This window comes from Saccostrea cucullata, unplaced genomic scaffold (assembly GCF_032062105.1).
Source record: "Saccostrea cucullata isolate Sc308-1 unplaced genomic scaffold, CSIRO_AGI_Scuc_v1 ctg10152, whole genome shotgun sequence".
NCBI classification, from domain to species: Eukaryota; Metazoa; Mollusca; class Bivalvia; order Ostreida; family Ostreidae; genus Saccostrea; species Saccostrea cuccullata.
In genome coordinates this window covers 22,567-37,666 of record NW_026931769.1, presented here as the reverse complement: position 1 = coordinate 37,666, position 15,100 = coordinate 22,567, and the positions used below count along the sequence as shown (strand labels likewise).

General features: G+C 33.6%; 1 protein-coding gene and 1 long non-coding RNA gene across 2 annotated transcripts; one reads left to right on the top strand and one right to left on the bottom strand.

Moving 5' to 3' along the window:
- Nucleotides 1-641: 641 nt before the first annotated feature.
- Nucleotides 642-2,040, bottom strand: LOC134233471 (uncharacterized). Its single transcript, XR_009985004.1, has 3 exons — nt 1,952-2,040; nt 1,581-1,705; nt 642-1,188 (listed from the first exon to the last, which is right to left on the bottom strand). It is a non-coding gene; the product is annotated as an uncharacterized LOC134233471 (long non-coding RNA).
- A 7,508-nt stretch (nt 2,041-9,548) lies between these two features.
- On the top strand, nt 9,549-10,637 carry LOC134233469 (uncharacterized). Its single transcript, XM_062715436.1, has one exon. The coding sequence runs from the start codon at nt 9,549-9,551 to the stop codon at nt 10,635-10,637; it is 1,089 nt and encodes a 362-aa protein (XP_062571420.1).
- Nucleotides 10,638-15,100: the final 4,463 nt, after the last annotated feature.

Genomic DNA, 15,100 nt, shown 5'->3' with positions numbered 1-15,100 from the left:
AAAATATTTGTGGTGGATGCAGGATCAAAGAATATTAATGATCAATGATTATGATTAATTTATTTCAGACATTTAGCTTATATGTCATGTGTGATCATGATCTTAAATTCAAAGTGGTGGGTCCAAGGGGGGAGTGGATATTAATTAATGTTATATAATAGTTGTGGTTGATCCAAGGGGAGCTTCGAGTGGATATTACTTTTAAATATTTGTGGTGGGTAAAAGAATATTAATGATTTCCCCTGCGAGACGATCATAATTAATTCATGAAATGTTCATGAAATGTTCATGAAGATCCTATGAACTTATTATTGGACATTTTCAAATCATGAATTTTTATTCATGAAAGAAAATTGATGAATATTCATGAATAATTTTTTTCATGAATAATTCATGAAGAGTCATATTCATGAAGATTCATCATTTCAAGAATGTCCAATAATAAGTTCATAGGATCTTCATGAACTATTCATGAATAATTTGATGATTTTTTTCAGGAATGTTCATGAATGAATAAAATTCATGAACCATTAGCATTCATGAATATTCTTGCTTTTTCGTAAACAAAAAATGAAAATATTATTATTCATGTTTATTCATGAAAATGCATTAAGTCATGCTAAAAAAGTAACAGTAGATGATTTATAATACAGCATCTTGAAAGATTTTACAGAAATGTTGTTTGTTTTCCAACCATGGCAACACAATCTTTGTTAATGAAATTAAAATAGACAATTCTGACATATTAAACCATAGTATATGAGTAATGTAGTTCATTCCTGGTAAAAGTATCAAAAATTTCAATTCAAATGCAACTCTTTGCAGAATGTTTAACCTTACTTGGTCAAAAGGAGAGGGGGATCCTTCCTCAGCATGTTCAAATTGTGTTTTAATGCCAGAAATTGAACAGTTTTTAATTCCAGTCTAGGAAAAAAGTTTGTTCAGCTGTGAGCACCAGGGTAACAGTTTTCAGTGCTTTCAAGCAGTTCGAGCAGAGATGGTCAATTCAAAAATCCTTATAGTCTCTCCATGTGGAATTTCCAGAATTTCATCATTTGGATCCTTTGATTGAATATAATTCATATTTTCATTTCTTTTTTTGTTTCTTTTTCAAGAGCTCAGAATTTTTGTGCAGCCAGAGTTTCTTCTCTTCTGCTCATCAACATTTGTGAACTGCTTCTCTTTTTCCTTCAAAAAGAAAGATTTTCTGAAAGTACCCATGATTGTAAAACATAAGACTTTTTTTTGTATTTTCTTGCATTTTAATTTCATTAATTTTGCATCAGAGACACTTCCAAATTAAAACATTCTGAGTGGAATTTAAGCCTATTTTCTTGGACCGCCATTTTGTAGATCAATCATTCAGGCCTATGAATGTTTTAAGTATCAGTCTATAGTTAATGTATGTTATATGGTTGGATCCAAACTCAAAGCAAAGTTAGACAAAAATAAATTGCATTAAAAAAGAGACATATTAATTTATTATAATGTTCTTTAATTAGTTGTTATTTTACAAATAGACAGTAACCTTTACAGACAGATTTCTGACTCAGTGATTGTCTCCATTTTTTGTCACTCACCAGTTATGAAGTTGATCGATCCTATATATAGTCTTCCTTCTTCATATTCTGTTATTTTCTTAAAAAGTTGACAAAGATCAGTGACTGTACTGTTTATTGGACACACCTTGTGAGAGGGTGAAAAACTACAAATTACAAAAGCATAATAAGAATTTGACAAAATATCAAAATCATAATTAATCATACAAAATTAAATGCGTAACTTTAACATGTGAGCTGAACAGGCCTATGCCTATCGCATGCTGGAAATGCGCGGTTTTACAAAACATTGTAGTTGCAGAATTTAAACATGATAAAATATATTGCATAATACTGTTAGATACAGATGATCAAGTTAGATATATTTTCAAATAAAACAACATAAAACTTACTCCTTAGGGAGGCCAACATCACCAAACTTCACAGCCAAAACGCCAGGCAAACCGCATGGCTACCATAATTAGTATAAACAGAATATTGAACCCGATCGAAGTAAAATTATGCAATACGAAAACGGCACAGTGACTATGCAAATAATAGAACACAAATACTGATTCTTCCACACTACAATTCCCACTTCCAACGTCTCGCGCTTTTTCAATTTTGCGCCTATTCAAAAATGTACGGTAGAGCTAAGAAATACCTTAGTTTCGAATTTCCAAGATTTCTGTTTAAAAAAAATTACAAACACTATCTGAATAATTTTTCACTGAAAATACAATATTTTATATCAAAATAAGTTTTATCAATGAAGAATTCGATTTTTTTACGTCATAAATTATACATGTATTGACTTTTAGTTTCGTATAGCAAGTATGGCGGCCCCCTATGACATGATAATAACAATCTCTCGCCCTCAGACAGAATATTCTGAGCTGTGAAGACGCATAGGAGAATTAAAACTACAAAATACGAATGTGGATCATAGATACTTTACAACCATGCAGTCTGTGCTCTAGGCCTATCATTAACGCACGAAGCAAGGGAAACTTTTGACATTTTAACTGCACCAAAATTGAAATGTATGTAGCGTTTCGATCCAGGAATAATATGGTACAGTACAAACAAGTGATATGATTTTTAAGTTGTTAATAAATCTAAAAAACGTTTTTTACTAAGCTCACAAAGTTCATTTTCCAGAATGTTTCATTTTCCAACAACTTGTTTAAAGTTTGATGTTAGAGAAAATTCGGTCGAACAAAGTTGTGTGATGAAAAAAGACATTAATTAAGCACATTATGATGAATATAACTGTTTAATTCAAATTATGAAGAAACTCAAGTAATGAATTTGAAAAAAAAATGCTGTCAATTGTGATGCAGTGTTTGTTTAATTAAAATCAAATAAAAACACTAAATGTTTAGAGATTTCATGTTTTTTTTAGATGGTGAAATAATTATTATTAAACATATATTATACCAGGGGCTTGTTCAACAATTGCATCTGCATGCAAAAGTTGTATTATGAGAGTATTGAGTGTTTTCTGTCAATCATTTTTGTCAATTATTTTAGTCTTCATGAAAATTCATGAACATTCATAATACATTGAACTCTACATTTTTTCTGTCTTTAAAATGAAAATAACCAATATTCATATATATTCATCATTTGTTCATGAACTACATTTTATGAAAATATTCATGAATAAAGTTCATGAACCATCTTTATGAACCAGTCATGAACCAGTCATGAACACATCATGAATGTTCATGAACGATTCATAAAAGTTCCTGAAATCATGAATTTCACCTCGCAGGGGTATGGCTAATTGATTTCAAACATTAAGCTTTTATGTCATGTGTGATCGAGATCTAAACTTATAAGTGGTGGATCTATGGGGAGTGGATATTAATTTTATTTTGTTTAAATATTTGTTGTGGATCAAAGGATATATTGTAAATCATTATGGCTAATTGATTTCAACATTAAGCTTATATGTCATAGGTGATCAAAATATAAACTTATAAGTGGTGGATCCATAGGGAGTGGGTATTAATTTTATTTTGTTTAAATTGTGGTGGATCAAAGAATATTAATGATTATGGCTCATATTGAGTTCAAACATTAGGCTCATAATTGTCATGTGTGATCGAGATCTAAACTTTTAAGTGGTGGATCCATGGGGAGTGTATATTAATTTTATTTTGTTTAAGTTTTTGTTGTGGATCAAAGGATATAAATGATTATGGGTAATTGATTTCAACATTAAGCTTACATATCATGTGTGATCAAGATCTAAAGTTATAAGTGGCGGATCCATGGGGAGTGGATATTTATTTTATTTTGTTTGAATTGTGGTGGATCAATTAAGGATATCAATAATTGAGTTTAAACATTAAGCTCATATGTCATGTGTGACAAAGATCTAAACTTGTAAGTGGTGGATCCATGGGGAGAATTTTAAACCCCACTTGGTTTTTGTGGGTTTTTTCATGGGGTAATTTTATGTACATGTTTCCTCATGGGGTTTTTATTTTCGACACTAAATATCTCAAACACTAGCAGAAAATGTTGCATTTTTTTATTTCAGAAATTCGTTTAGGTAGAAAAATCCCATCATTTAAAAAAATTCCTAGAGGATAGCTTCAAAGGAAAAGGGTGCACAAGTTCGGAAAAATGTCCATTCCGAAGTTGTCCGTCCCACTGTTCAATATTCATCCGTAATTTTTTTTCAATGTGATTCTTTCTTTGGACTATGTTGACACAATATAAGGTATATTGCTGATTTTTAGCTGTAGCTAAATGCAGTTGAATCAAATTCATATAGGAGAAGAAGAAATCCTATAGGAATTTAAAATTTCCTACAGGATATTTTTCTCCCTTAGGAGGAAGTAAATAATTCAAAAGTGAAAAAATTTCCTACAGGAGTTTCTGACTGAAAAAGAGAATCCTACAGGAATTTAAGAAATCCTATGGGATATATTTTTCCGAAGGGATTTTTTCTCTCTCCTTTAGGGAATTGTATTCCTACAGGAGATTAAATTCTCCCATAGTAGTTTAAATTCCTGTAGGATTTCTTAAATATCCCACAGGAAATTAAGAAATCCTGCAGGATTTTGATAATATCCCTCAGGAATTTTATTTTTCCTATAGGAACTTTATTTTTCCCATGGGAATTTTTTGTTCAAAGGTGATTATCTCACCTGACAGGTGAGATTTACCTGTAACAAAGGTAGTTATGAACTCTGTGAGTGATGGTCTACCACTTGGTATACATGATTTTTATGTGAAATGAGGATTTGGCGGGCGCCAAAATGCCACTTTTGAAGTGGCATAATTATCCGGCACAGTGTTTATTGCTGAGCATAAAAGTTAATGAAAGCCCGTATTGGCTATTTCTGCCATTTTTGTTAATATCATTCGATTCTCCTGCTCTATTACGACATTTTAATACTAAGTACTCTTGCTTTCTTTCGTGTATGGAATTTATTTCAATTTTATTTGGATTGAATATTAATAGAATGAATATTAATTTTATTTGAAATTTGTTTTCTTTTTCTAGAATCACAAAATCCCAAGAAATAGCGACTTTCAGCATAGTAAAAAAAAATACACGTTTCTTCCCTGTGTTTCCCATCTAGAATTACATCTTTGGAATTTTATTTATGCTACTTACATTGAATTTCATGCCTTTTTCGGTCAGGAATGTTAAAACCCGAACCCGATTCTCTGTTTTCCTTTTCCATAATTACAAACTGCCTTGCATCTCTCGCTCATGTTTCTCACATGCTCTTAAATAATTTATCGCCCTCCATTTCAAACATAAAACAACTCAAATCGGATATTTTCAAACATCTCTTTAATACATGTATAATGCACATATGATGCAGGTACACATGGGACATTTCACAATGTTTTCACTTACGCTTCCGTCTTGATGCGCAGATCAAATGCATGTTTCATATTATTAGGTATATCATAATTTTAATCAGACCCTATACCTTACATCTTAACTTGAAAACAATCTAATTCAAGCTCATATGTACATATAGGAGCGTGTTACAATGTTTTTAACGTGCTCTCTTAGCGTGATCAATGAATTCGTGCTTATCCCCGAGTCGACTTCAAACAATCCAGGAAGTCTGTTTAGGGTAAAATTATACCAACTGCGAGCCCGATCTAAAATCCTAGTAGAGAAATGAGAATTTTGCTGTTTTTTTTTTATTTTCTTGCTTTTTTTCCTACTTTTTTCAGCCCAAATGATATTGAAATGCTTAAAAAGGTGGAAAGGCCGATAATTGTTCACTGAACAATTTAGTTTACTAGTTTTTTTTTTATTTTTTGCATTTTGTCTATTATTTCTTTATTATATATCTGTCTTTTTTAAAATAGAAAAAAAAACATCCTGCATACAGATTAATATATGAGAACGGAAGACCTTCATTGTTGCTGTAGCAACAAGAGTTTCTAGTTATTAAGGTCTTCCGTCTTCACGGAAGTCCTTATGGCGATTCGATTGTTTGGTCTTATTATTAAGGTCTTCCGTCTTCACGGAAGACCTTATAGTGATTTTATTGTTTCTTATTATTATTCTTATTATTATTATTATTCTTTTTTTTTTGACAAAATTTTGTGCAGGCGATTTCTCGAAAACTATTCAGCGGTTTTTCATGAAACTTTCACCAAATATGTGTCATTATATGAAGTTGTTACATCCGAAGAGACATTTGGAAAATTCTCTTCTGGTGCCAAGTTATGGACAATTTTCTGATTTTAAAATGCGATTATGTCGCCCCTTTTTTTTCGAAAATGGCTAGGTATATGATATGGAGACTTATTGGAGATGATAGATCATGACTTTCTGGTATGCAGAATCACCTTTTCGTGCGTCGTCAGTACTTCCGGTCGTTACGAGATGCAAATTAAAAATAATCGTATTTTCTAACTTTTTTGTTTTTCAATATTTTTCATTAATTTTTGGTATGTTAATACAAACCCTCCTCATAATGCTTACTATATAATTTGTTTGAATGTTGATAAATCTAAACTCTAGATATTAGCATTCAAAAATCTGAAGCGGGTCCACAATGGCGGTTGTCTCAGTCAACGCCGACATTTCGCAATAGGGGTTTACGGAGGCTTTATATTTATTTTATTGGTTTTACCGCTTGTTTACATGCATATATATAAATTTTATATTTATTTTATTGATTGTTTAAATAATATAAATTATTGAGAACTTAAATTTCAATTATTACATAAACAAGTTTCCATATTTTAAGTTATTTATTAATTTAAGTCATTCATGGGTTTCCATAGGTAATGTAGTATGTTGTTCATGGTTCAGTGTTTTTATTCCTGGTTGGTTGATTTTAAGTGTCAAAGGTGAAAGTCTTAGAAGGTATAGTAATATTGGAATATTTGATTTCCATTCCTGTTTTGCACATTGATTGGGTTGATATAAGTTTTGCATTGGACTCTGCTGACATTGACAGAAAAGTAAGACATTATTTATTAATCTTTATTAACCTGTGAGAATGTTGATTGTGTGATAAATATAAAAATAGAATTCATTTAATATTTTACATTTTTGATGAAATCAATATATAATACAATAATTGGTTTCTAGGGGGTTTCCTAGCCATAGCTGTAGTCACATATATATATAAAGAACAATGGTTCTGATACCATATTTCTGGTAAGATCAATGTTTTATGTGTTAAATTTGTTTGTGGTGTTTGATTGTGTTTTCTGTGTGCGCATTGTTAAGTGATATGGAAATTTCTATAAAAATATCTATTTAAATTATAATTGCTTTTAAATATACAGAAAATGCTAAGACTTTTACATTTTTTGATAGCCAACATCATTATGTGTCATATTAAATGACGTAATGTGTGTTTATATTGAAAATCGCTTGTGTGTAAGGGCATACCTTACTTTGTGTTTACAGAAACAAGATATCAAACGACGCAGGATATTCCAAGGATTTAGGATATTACTGCACAAATGTCGGCACAGAATATAGTTAATTTCTATACAGTTTTAATTTTAACTGGTAAAAATTCACTGTCAAGGGTATGTTTTTATCAACTGAGAAAGTGTTGAAATTGTTTTAATTTGAAGAATATGTTTGATTGTTGTTTATTTTAAATTAGACAATATTGTTTTTTTTTATATGATTTAATACCTTGAATGGGAAAGATCAATGACTTCATAATATGACGTCATAATGTGCACTTGCATTAATAAACTGCGGGTACTGAGTATGTATGAGAAAATCAATTTGAACCTTCTCTGTACATAAAATATACAAATTATGAATTTTCATTAGCTTATTTGCATAAAAATATCCATATTTAGCCTTAACTCACTTTCGTGAACCAATTGTTTTGCACTGATGAGTTTGAGAAATATTGATTTATTTGTTTAATTTGATACAATATTGATTTTAAATTATAATTGGGAAAAGCTAAAATGATTCAGTTTTATTATTCTATTTAAATTCATATTTATTTCATTTCAAGCTAATTGACTATCATTTGTGTTCAATTTTGAAATTGAGTTATTTCCCTTTGATGTGTGTTTTGTGTTGTAATGTGCATGTATGTTTATTTTATGTTTGTGTGTATTTCAGAGCCTGTTGTTGTGTGTATGTGAGATAAATAAATTCATCTGTTACCACCATAGTTGTTTATTCCATTGGAAAACCGTAACAGAAATGGCGCCCACTTCGGGACTCGAGATTATGACGAAACCACCCACCGGAACTTTATGGTAGATGTCCAAATTCACTAGGAGCCTAACCGGAAGTGACTTACCGGAAGCGGCCCTGATTGACAATAACAACAACACGTGAACTGAGAAAACAAGCAAAGCTGTTTTATGTGAGTCAATTGTGATGAATATTTTTGTTCTTAGTTTATTTTAAGAGCTACAGGTATAGCTCTGTGACTTTGTTGTGTCAATTAACAACACAAGTGTTGAACTTCGGTTATATTCCTGAGTAATAAGCAGGACAATCCATTCCGAATTTGCTTTGTGTATAACAAGACATAGACTATAGTGATTCTACAAAACAGTGGTTGGAGTCAGATGGATTTGGCCGAACAGTAACAACATTAGTCTGTCTGTCTATAACTTGTGTGTATTTGATCCTTGTTTATTTACATGTAAACACATTCTGAATTGTCTTAGAAATTTTGACACCTGACTGAATGGTACATTTGTTTACAACTTGAAATACTTGTGTCATGTTTTCAAATCAAGTTTAATATCAGATGGTATTTCATTAATTGTTTTGAAACATTAATTGAATTGTAAAGACAAAGTGAAAGCAATATTTTTTTTTGGTCTGTCAGCTGCAGCATAGTATAATTTATTTTCCTTAAACAAAAGAGATACAAATTAATTTTTGTTCATACTTTAAATTCAAATTTTAAATTTTGGGTAAATTTATTGAAAGAAATTTGAGAGAATCAGAAGTGAAAGAGCAATTACTAGTTTACTAACTTGGACAGTATTAAATACCTGAAATGACATAGACATAAGTATTGAAGTTCAGAGTTTGGAGGTTTGCTTGTGCAATATTTGTTGACACTAGTTTAGTGCAGAAAGGTTAAACAGTCAAAGTTGTAACAACTGTGGTAATCTAGTTGTAGTATCTGAGTGTACTGAAGTAGACAATTCCTTATTTAGGAAGATAAATAGGTAGTTAAACAGTATTTTGGTTTTAAGTGTAAAACCAAAATAAAAGGTTACTTATAGAAGGGTTGAAAAAAAAAAGAAAAAATGGGTACCCATTAAACCGCAAACCATTAACCGTAAAAATTAACGGTGAATCATAAATCGCTTATTACCGGAGAATATTTGTGCACAACGAATGATCGGTTTTCGTGGAAATCGTGTTTCGTGCGTTTTCTTTATTTTCTTGGTCATTACCATTGTGTTGTATTTTGATAACAACAACTGTTCTGAGAATTTATTCTACATCACCATGTCAGAAGTACCTGAACAATACAAAACTTTATTAGAAACTCTAAAAAAAAAATGGGAATTGTTCCAAAGGCTGACACACCAGCAGATCTTGAAAAATGGATGATAGCTTACTTAGAAACAAAGGAAGGGAAATTTGTCAAAGCAGAAGCAAAAGAACAACAAGAACATCCACAGACTGAGAAACAGAAAAAGTACATTATCCAGCCTCCGCGATTCAGTGTGTTTACTGGTAATGATAAGAAGGGATCAGAAACAACATTTGACTTGTGGATATATGAAGTGCAATGTCTTATTCGGGACAAAACTCACTCAGATGAAGATATTGCCCAGGCAGTCCGACGTTCATTAAGAGGAGAAGCAGGAAGGGTTATTATGAACTTAGGACCAGATGCTAATTTGAACAAAATTTTAGCAAAGCTTACAAGTGTGTATGGGGATATACAGGAACGAGAAACTATCCTAGGAGAATTTTATGGAACTAAACAAGCTAAAGATGAGGATGTTTCTAGTTGGAGCTGTAGACTTGAGAATATTATGCAGAAGGCAATTAAAATTGGTGCTGTTAATTCCGCAATGGCTGATGAAATGCTCCATGATATGCTGTACAAGGGATTAAAACCTGAGTTAAAAGCCATTTGCCATTACGAGAAGGAGAGATTTAAAGGATTTGATGAATTGCGAGTTGCATTAAGGAAGCTGGAGAAAGAAAATGAAATTGATGTGGGGAGTAGGACAGCTCACGTTAAGCAAGCTGTTGTGCAGGAAAAAGATGAAGTTCAAGGAATGCTGAAGCAGATTACTCATCGGCTCAATAACTTAGAACTACAAAGCAGGGGTAGAAGCCAGTTCAGAGGTTCAGCAAACTACAGGACTAGAAACAGAGGCTGTTTTAGAGGAAGGAACTGGAGTTATCCTCGGAGATCAGAAGGTGAATATAGATCACAACAACAAGATCAGCGTGACCCAAGCAGCACAGCCAGTACATTTAGTTCTCAACAAAATCAACAATTTGCGGAAGTTGTGTGTAGGAGATGTGGAAGAGAGGGTCATATAGAGCGAGGTTGTAGAGCCCACAGAGATATTAGTGGAAAGCCACTAACTTTAAACTTCAGCAAGTCTATGAGGAGAGGTCGTCCATAGACTCGAATCCTAAAACCGACCCTAAACCATCAGCTATATTATCAAGGAAATTACCACCTGGTTTATGCGGAGAACCAACTGAAGCTACTATTCTTGTTAACGGCATAGAAACAAAGGCAATCATAGATACAGGTTCTACAATATCAACAATGAGTAAAAAGTTCTATTTGGATTATTTTCAACATGTGCCTATTGAGGACATAGGAGCCTTAATTAATATTGAATGCGCCGACGGCAAACATCTGCCATATGAGGGTTGTATTGCAGTAGATTTACAGATACAGGATATGGATAACCCGGTACCATCAATTTTGTTGATCATTCCTGACAGTCCGTATAACCTCAAAGTACCTGTTTTGTTGGGAACCAATATCCTGAATACTTTGATGGAAACTTTTCAAAGGAAACATGGAGACAGATACTTAGATAAATCCAAATTAACAACACCATGGTATTTATCATTCCGTTCCATTCTACTTAGGGAAAAAGAACTTAGAAGAAACAATTTTAGACTGGGGCTAGTAAGAAGTGCTGAAAAGAACACTATTCGCATACAGCCAAACTCAAGAGTAATTGTCAGAGGATATATAGATAAAGCCTTACCCTACCAACAAACGTTAGCGATGTTACAACCTACCATCAAGTCAAGAATAGATAACGATATAGACATAGAACCATCCTTGATTGAATACAGGAGTGCTGTGTTAGATCCAGTAGATGTCTATATGAGTAACATTACTACAAGAACGGTTACTATACAACCTAAGGAAATTCTGTGTGAAATACAGCCTGTCACAGAAACAGATCTTGAGCCACCAGTGACTAAAACAGAAGGAGACTTGGAACAAGATGTTTTGAACCTGATCACAATGGACGAGGAAAACCTATCACCTAATGAGATTGAAAAAGGCAAACAGCTGATTGAGAGCTATAGAGATATATTTTCGAGAAGTGATACAGATGTTGGACAAGCAAGGAATGTGTATCACAAGATTGAGTTAGAGGATGAAAAGAACTTCAAGCAAAGATACAGACGAATTCCTCCAGCAATGATAAATGAAGTACGAGAACATCTGAAGCTGCTGTTGAGATCTGGAATCATAAGAAAATCCCATTCCCCATGGTCATCAAATGTAGTACTAGTAAAGAAGAAAGACAACTCCTTACGGCTGTGCATTGATTTTAGACAACTAAACAAAAAGACCAAGAAGGATGCATATGCCCTACCCCGGATTGAGGAAATGCTGGATTGTTTAGCGGGGAACAAATATTTTTCGGTCCTAGATTTAAAATCCGGATACCATCAGGTGGAAATTTTTGAACCACATAAGGAGAGAACTGCCTTCACGGTAGGACCTTTAGGTCTGTATGAATTCAATCGAATGCCTTTTGGATTGACGGGAGCACCCGCAACTTATCAACGTTTAATGCAAGAAACTTTAGGAGATCTACATTTGAAAATTTGCTGTATTTTCATTGACGATATCATTGTATTTTCCTCTACATTTCAACAACATTTGGAACGACTAAAATTAGTTTTCGACCGTATCCGTGCAGCCAATCTCAAATTATCACCCAAGAAATGTTCTTTATTCAAAAGAAAAGTGAAGTATGTGGGACATGTTGTTTCCAGCGAGGGAGTAGAGACGGATCCAGACAAGATATCAAAGGTAGTTGACTGGCCTACACCTACAAATCCTGAAGAGATAAGGAAATTTATAGGCTTTGCAGGATATTTTAGAAGATTTATTCAGAATTTTAGCCAGATTTCTAAACCATTGACAGAGTTATTTCCTAGTACATCCAAAAAGAAGAAAAAGAAAATTGTAAAAGAATGGGAATGGGGTGAGAAACAGCAGAGAGCTTTTGACTTATTGAAAGAGAAATTATCAACTGCACCAGTTTTGAGTTACCCAGATTTTAGTAAGCCTTTCGAATTACATACCGATGCCAGTGGTCAAGGTCTTGGAGCAGTGCTTTATCAGGAACATGACGGTTTAAAGAAAGTTATAGCATTTGCAAGCCGAGGATTATCGAGATCAGAGCAAAACTATCCTGCTCATAAGCTAGAGTTTTTGGCTCTGAAATGGGCGGTAGTAGACAAATTTCACGACTATTTGTATGGGAATTCTTTCACGGTTCTTACGGACAATAATCCCCTAACCTATGTGTTGTCAACTGCAACTTTAGATGCAACAGGACACAGGTGGTTAGCCGCTCTAGGAACCTACGAGTTTGACATAAAGTACAGACCAGGAATCAATAATCAGGACGCTGATGCTTTATCCAGAATTCCAATGTCCAAAGAAGCTGTAAGGTCTGTATGTAAGAAGATGGACATTGCGTACATAGAAAGTTTAGGTATACCAGAGGCATTAGATTTAATCCAGACTGATTTGCGGATGAATGTTTCAAAGGATATTGACTGGAAGAAACTTCAACATCAAGATGAAGGAATAAGACCATGGATAGAGAGAGTTCAATCAGGAGAAAAGCCCAAGAGAGGACAATTTCCAAACAGTCCATTATTTAGAATGTTTGACAAGCTATGTGTAGAAGATGGAATTTTGTACAGAAAAGTCAACATGCAAGATCAGAATTTTAAACAGCTTATTCTACCAGCAGTGCAAATACCAACAGTACTGAAGTTACTTCATGATGAAATGGGTCATCCGGGTAGAGAACGAACAACATCCTTGATAAAAGAAAGATTTTATTGGCCTGGTATATCTACAGACATAGAGAACTGGGTAAGTAATTGCGACAGATGTATCAAGAGGAAGTCACAACCTGACAGAGCACCTTTGGTAAGTATTACTACCACGCAACCCTTAGAGCTGATATGTATTGATTTTTTGTCACTTGAGCAGTCCAAGGGAGGACAACAGAATATTTTGGTAGTTACGGACCATTTTACGCGTTATGCCCAGGCTTATCCTACCAGAAATCAGACAGCCAGAACGACAGCGGAAATTTTGTTTAATCAGTTCATTACTCATTATGGTATTCCAAAACGTATTCATTCGGACCAGGGGGCTAATTTTGAAAGCAATTTAATTAAGGAACTTTGCAGGTTAATTGGAACTCAGAAATCAAGAACAACTCCGTATCACCCAATGGGGAATGGAATGACAGAAAGATTTAATAGAACGCTCATCAACATGTTAGGAACTTTGGACCCAAAACAGAAAACAAATTGGAAATCCTATGTCTCAGCTTTAGTTCATTCCTATAATTGTACAAGACACGAGTCAACTGGTCAGTCGCCATACTTTCTTATGTTTGGTAGGCAGCCAAATTTACCCATCGACATAGCTTTTGGTCTCGTCAGAGAAGACATTAGGAAGCCACAAACCAAGTATGTCCAGGAGCTAAGAAAAAGACTGATGCAAGCATACGATTTAGCTTTTAGAGAAGCAGAGAAGTCTAGAGCTAAGCAGAAAGATCATTACAACAGAAATGCCAGAGGTACAGTGCTGGAAGTGGGAGATAAAGTATTGGTTAGAATGGTACACTTCGAAGGTAAGCATAAGTTAGCAGATAAATGGGAAGATACACCTTATATCATTCTATCACAGCCCAATCCCAGAATTCCAGTATATACCGTAAAGAAAGAAAATGGAGAAGGAAAGAAGAGGACCCTACACAGAAATTTGCTTTATCCAATAGGTTTTATTTCTGATAGGCCCACTCCATTACCCAGAAAGAGGAAAACTCCAACTAAGCGTAAGATTACTCAACATTCAGAGCAGTTAGACAAAGACGATGACGCACAGAGTGTTAGTACTGAGCATGAGATTTTGGTGTCTGATTCAGATAGCAATGTTCAACATAATATTGCAGATACTGAACATCATGAGCCAATGATACATGGAAGCGCTTCCGAGGAATCAGAGAATTCTGATGTGAATTCTGATGTAGAGTCATCTGAAATTTCAGGAGAAACTGAGAATGAAGATGAACAAGGTGATGATGAACAAGATGATGATGTTACTGATGATGATGATAATGGAGCTACTGCTTTGGATGATGCGACAAATGACTTGTCATCACAACCTAGAAGGTCATCAAGGTTTAAGCAGAAACCAAAATGGTTGACGTCAGGTGAGTTTATAACAAAGTCGAGCACGACAAAGCAACACGCCTGGCAGGACAAAGCTGATTTTATCCTTACTTTTATCAAATCTACACAGAATGCCACAATTTCTAAGGACACAACAGATTTTGTGGTGAAACATATTTTAAATTCTTGAATTGATCTTGAATTATTGCATTTTGACAGATGAACTTATGAGATTTAACTGTACTTTGATTTGCAGGGTGCAGGATAATGTTGCAAATTAATCTAAATCTTTTATGATTGTTTGCAGATTCTATTTTGATGTAGTTGATATGAATGGAATCATTTCATGATTCATTTGCATTATTCACATGATTTATGAAAGCATTTCAGATCCAGTACA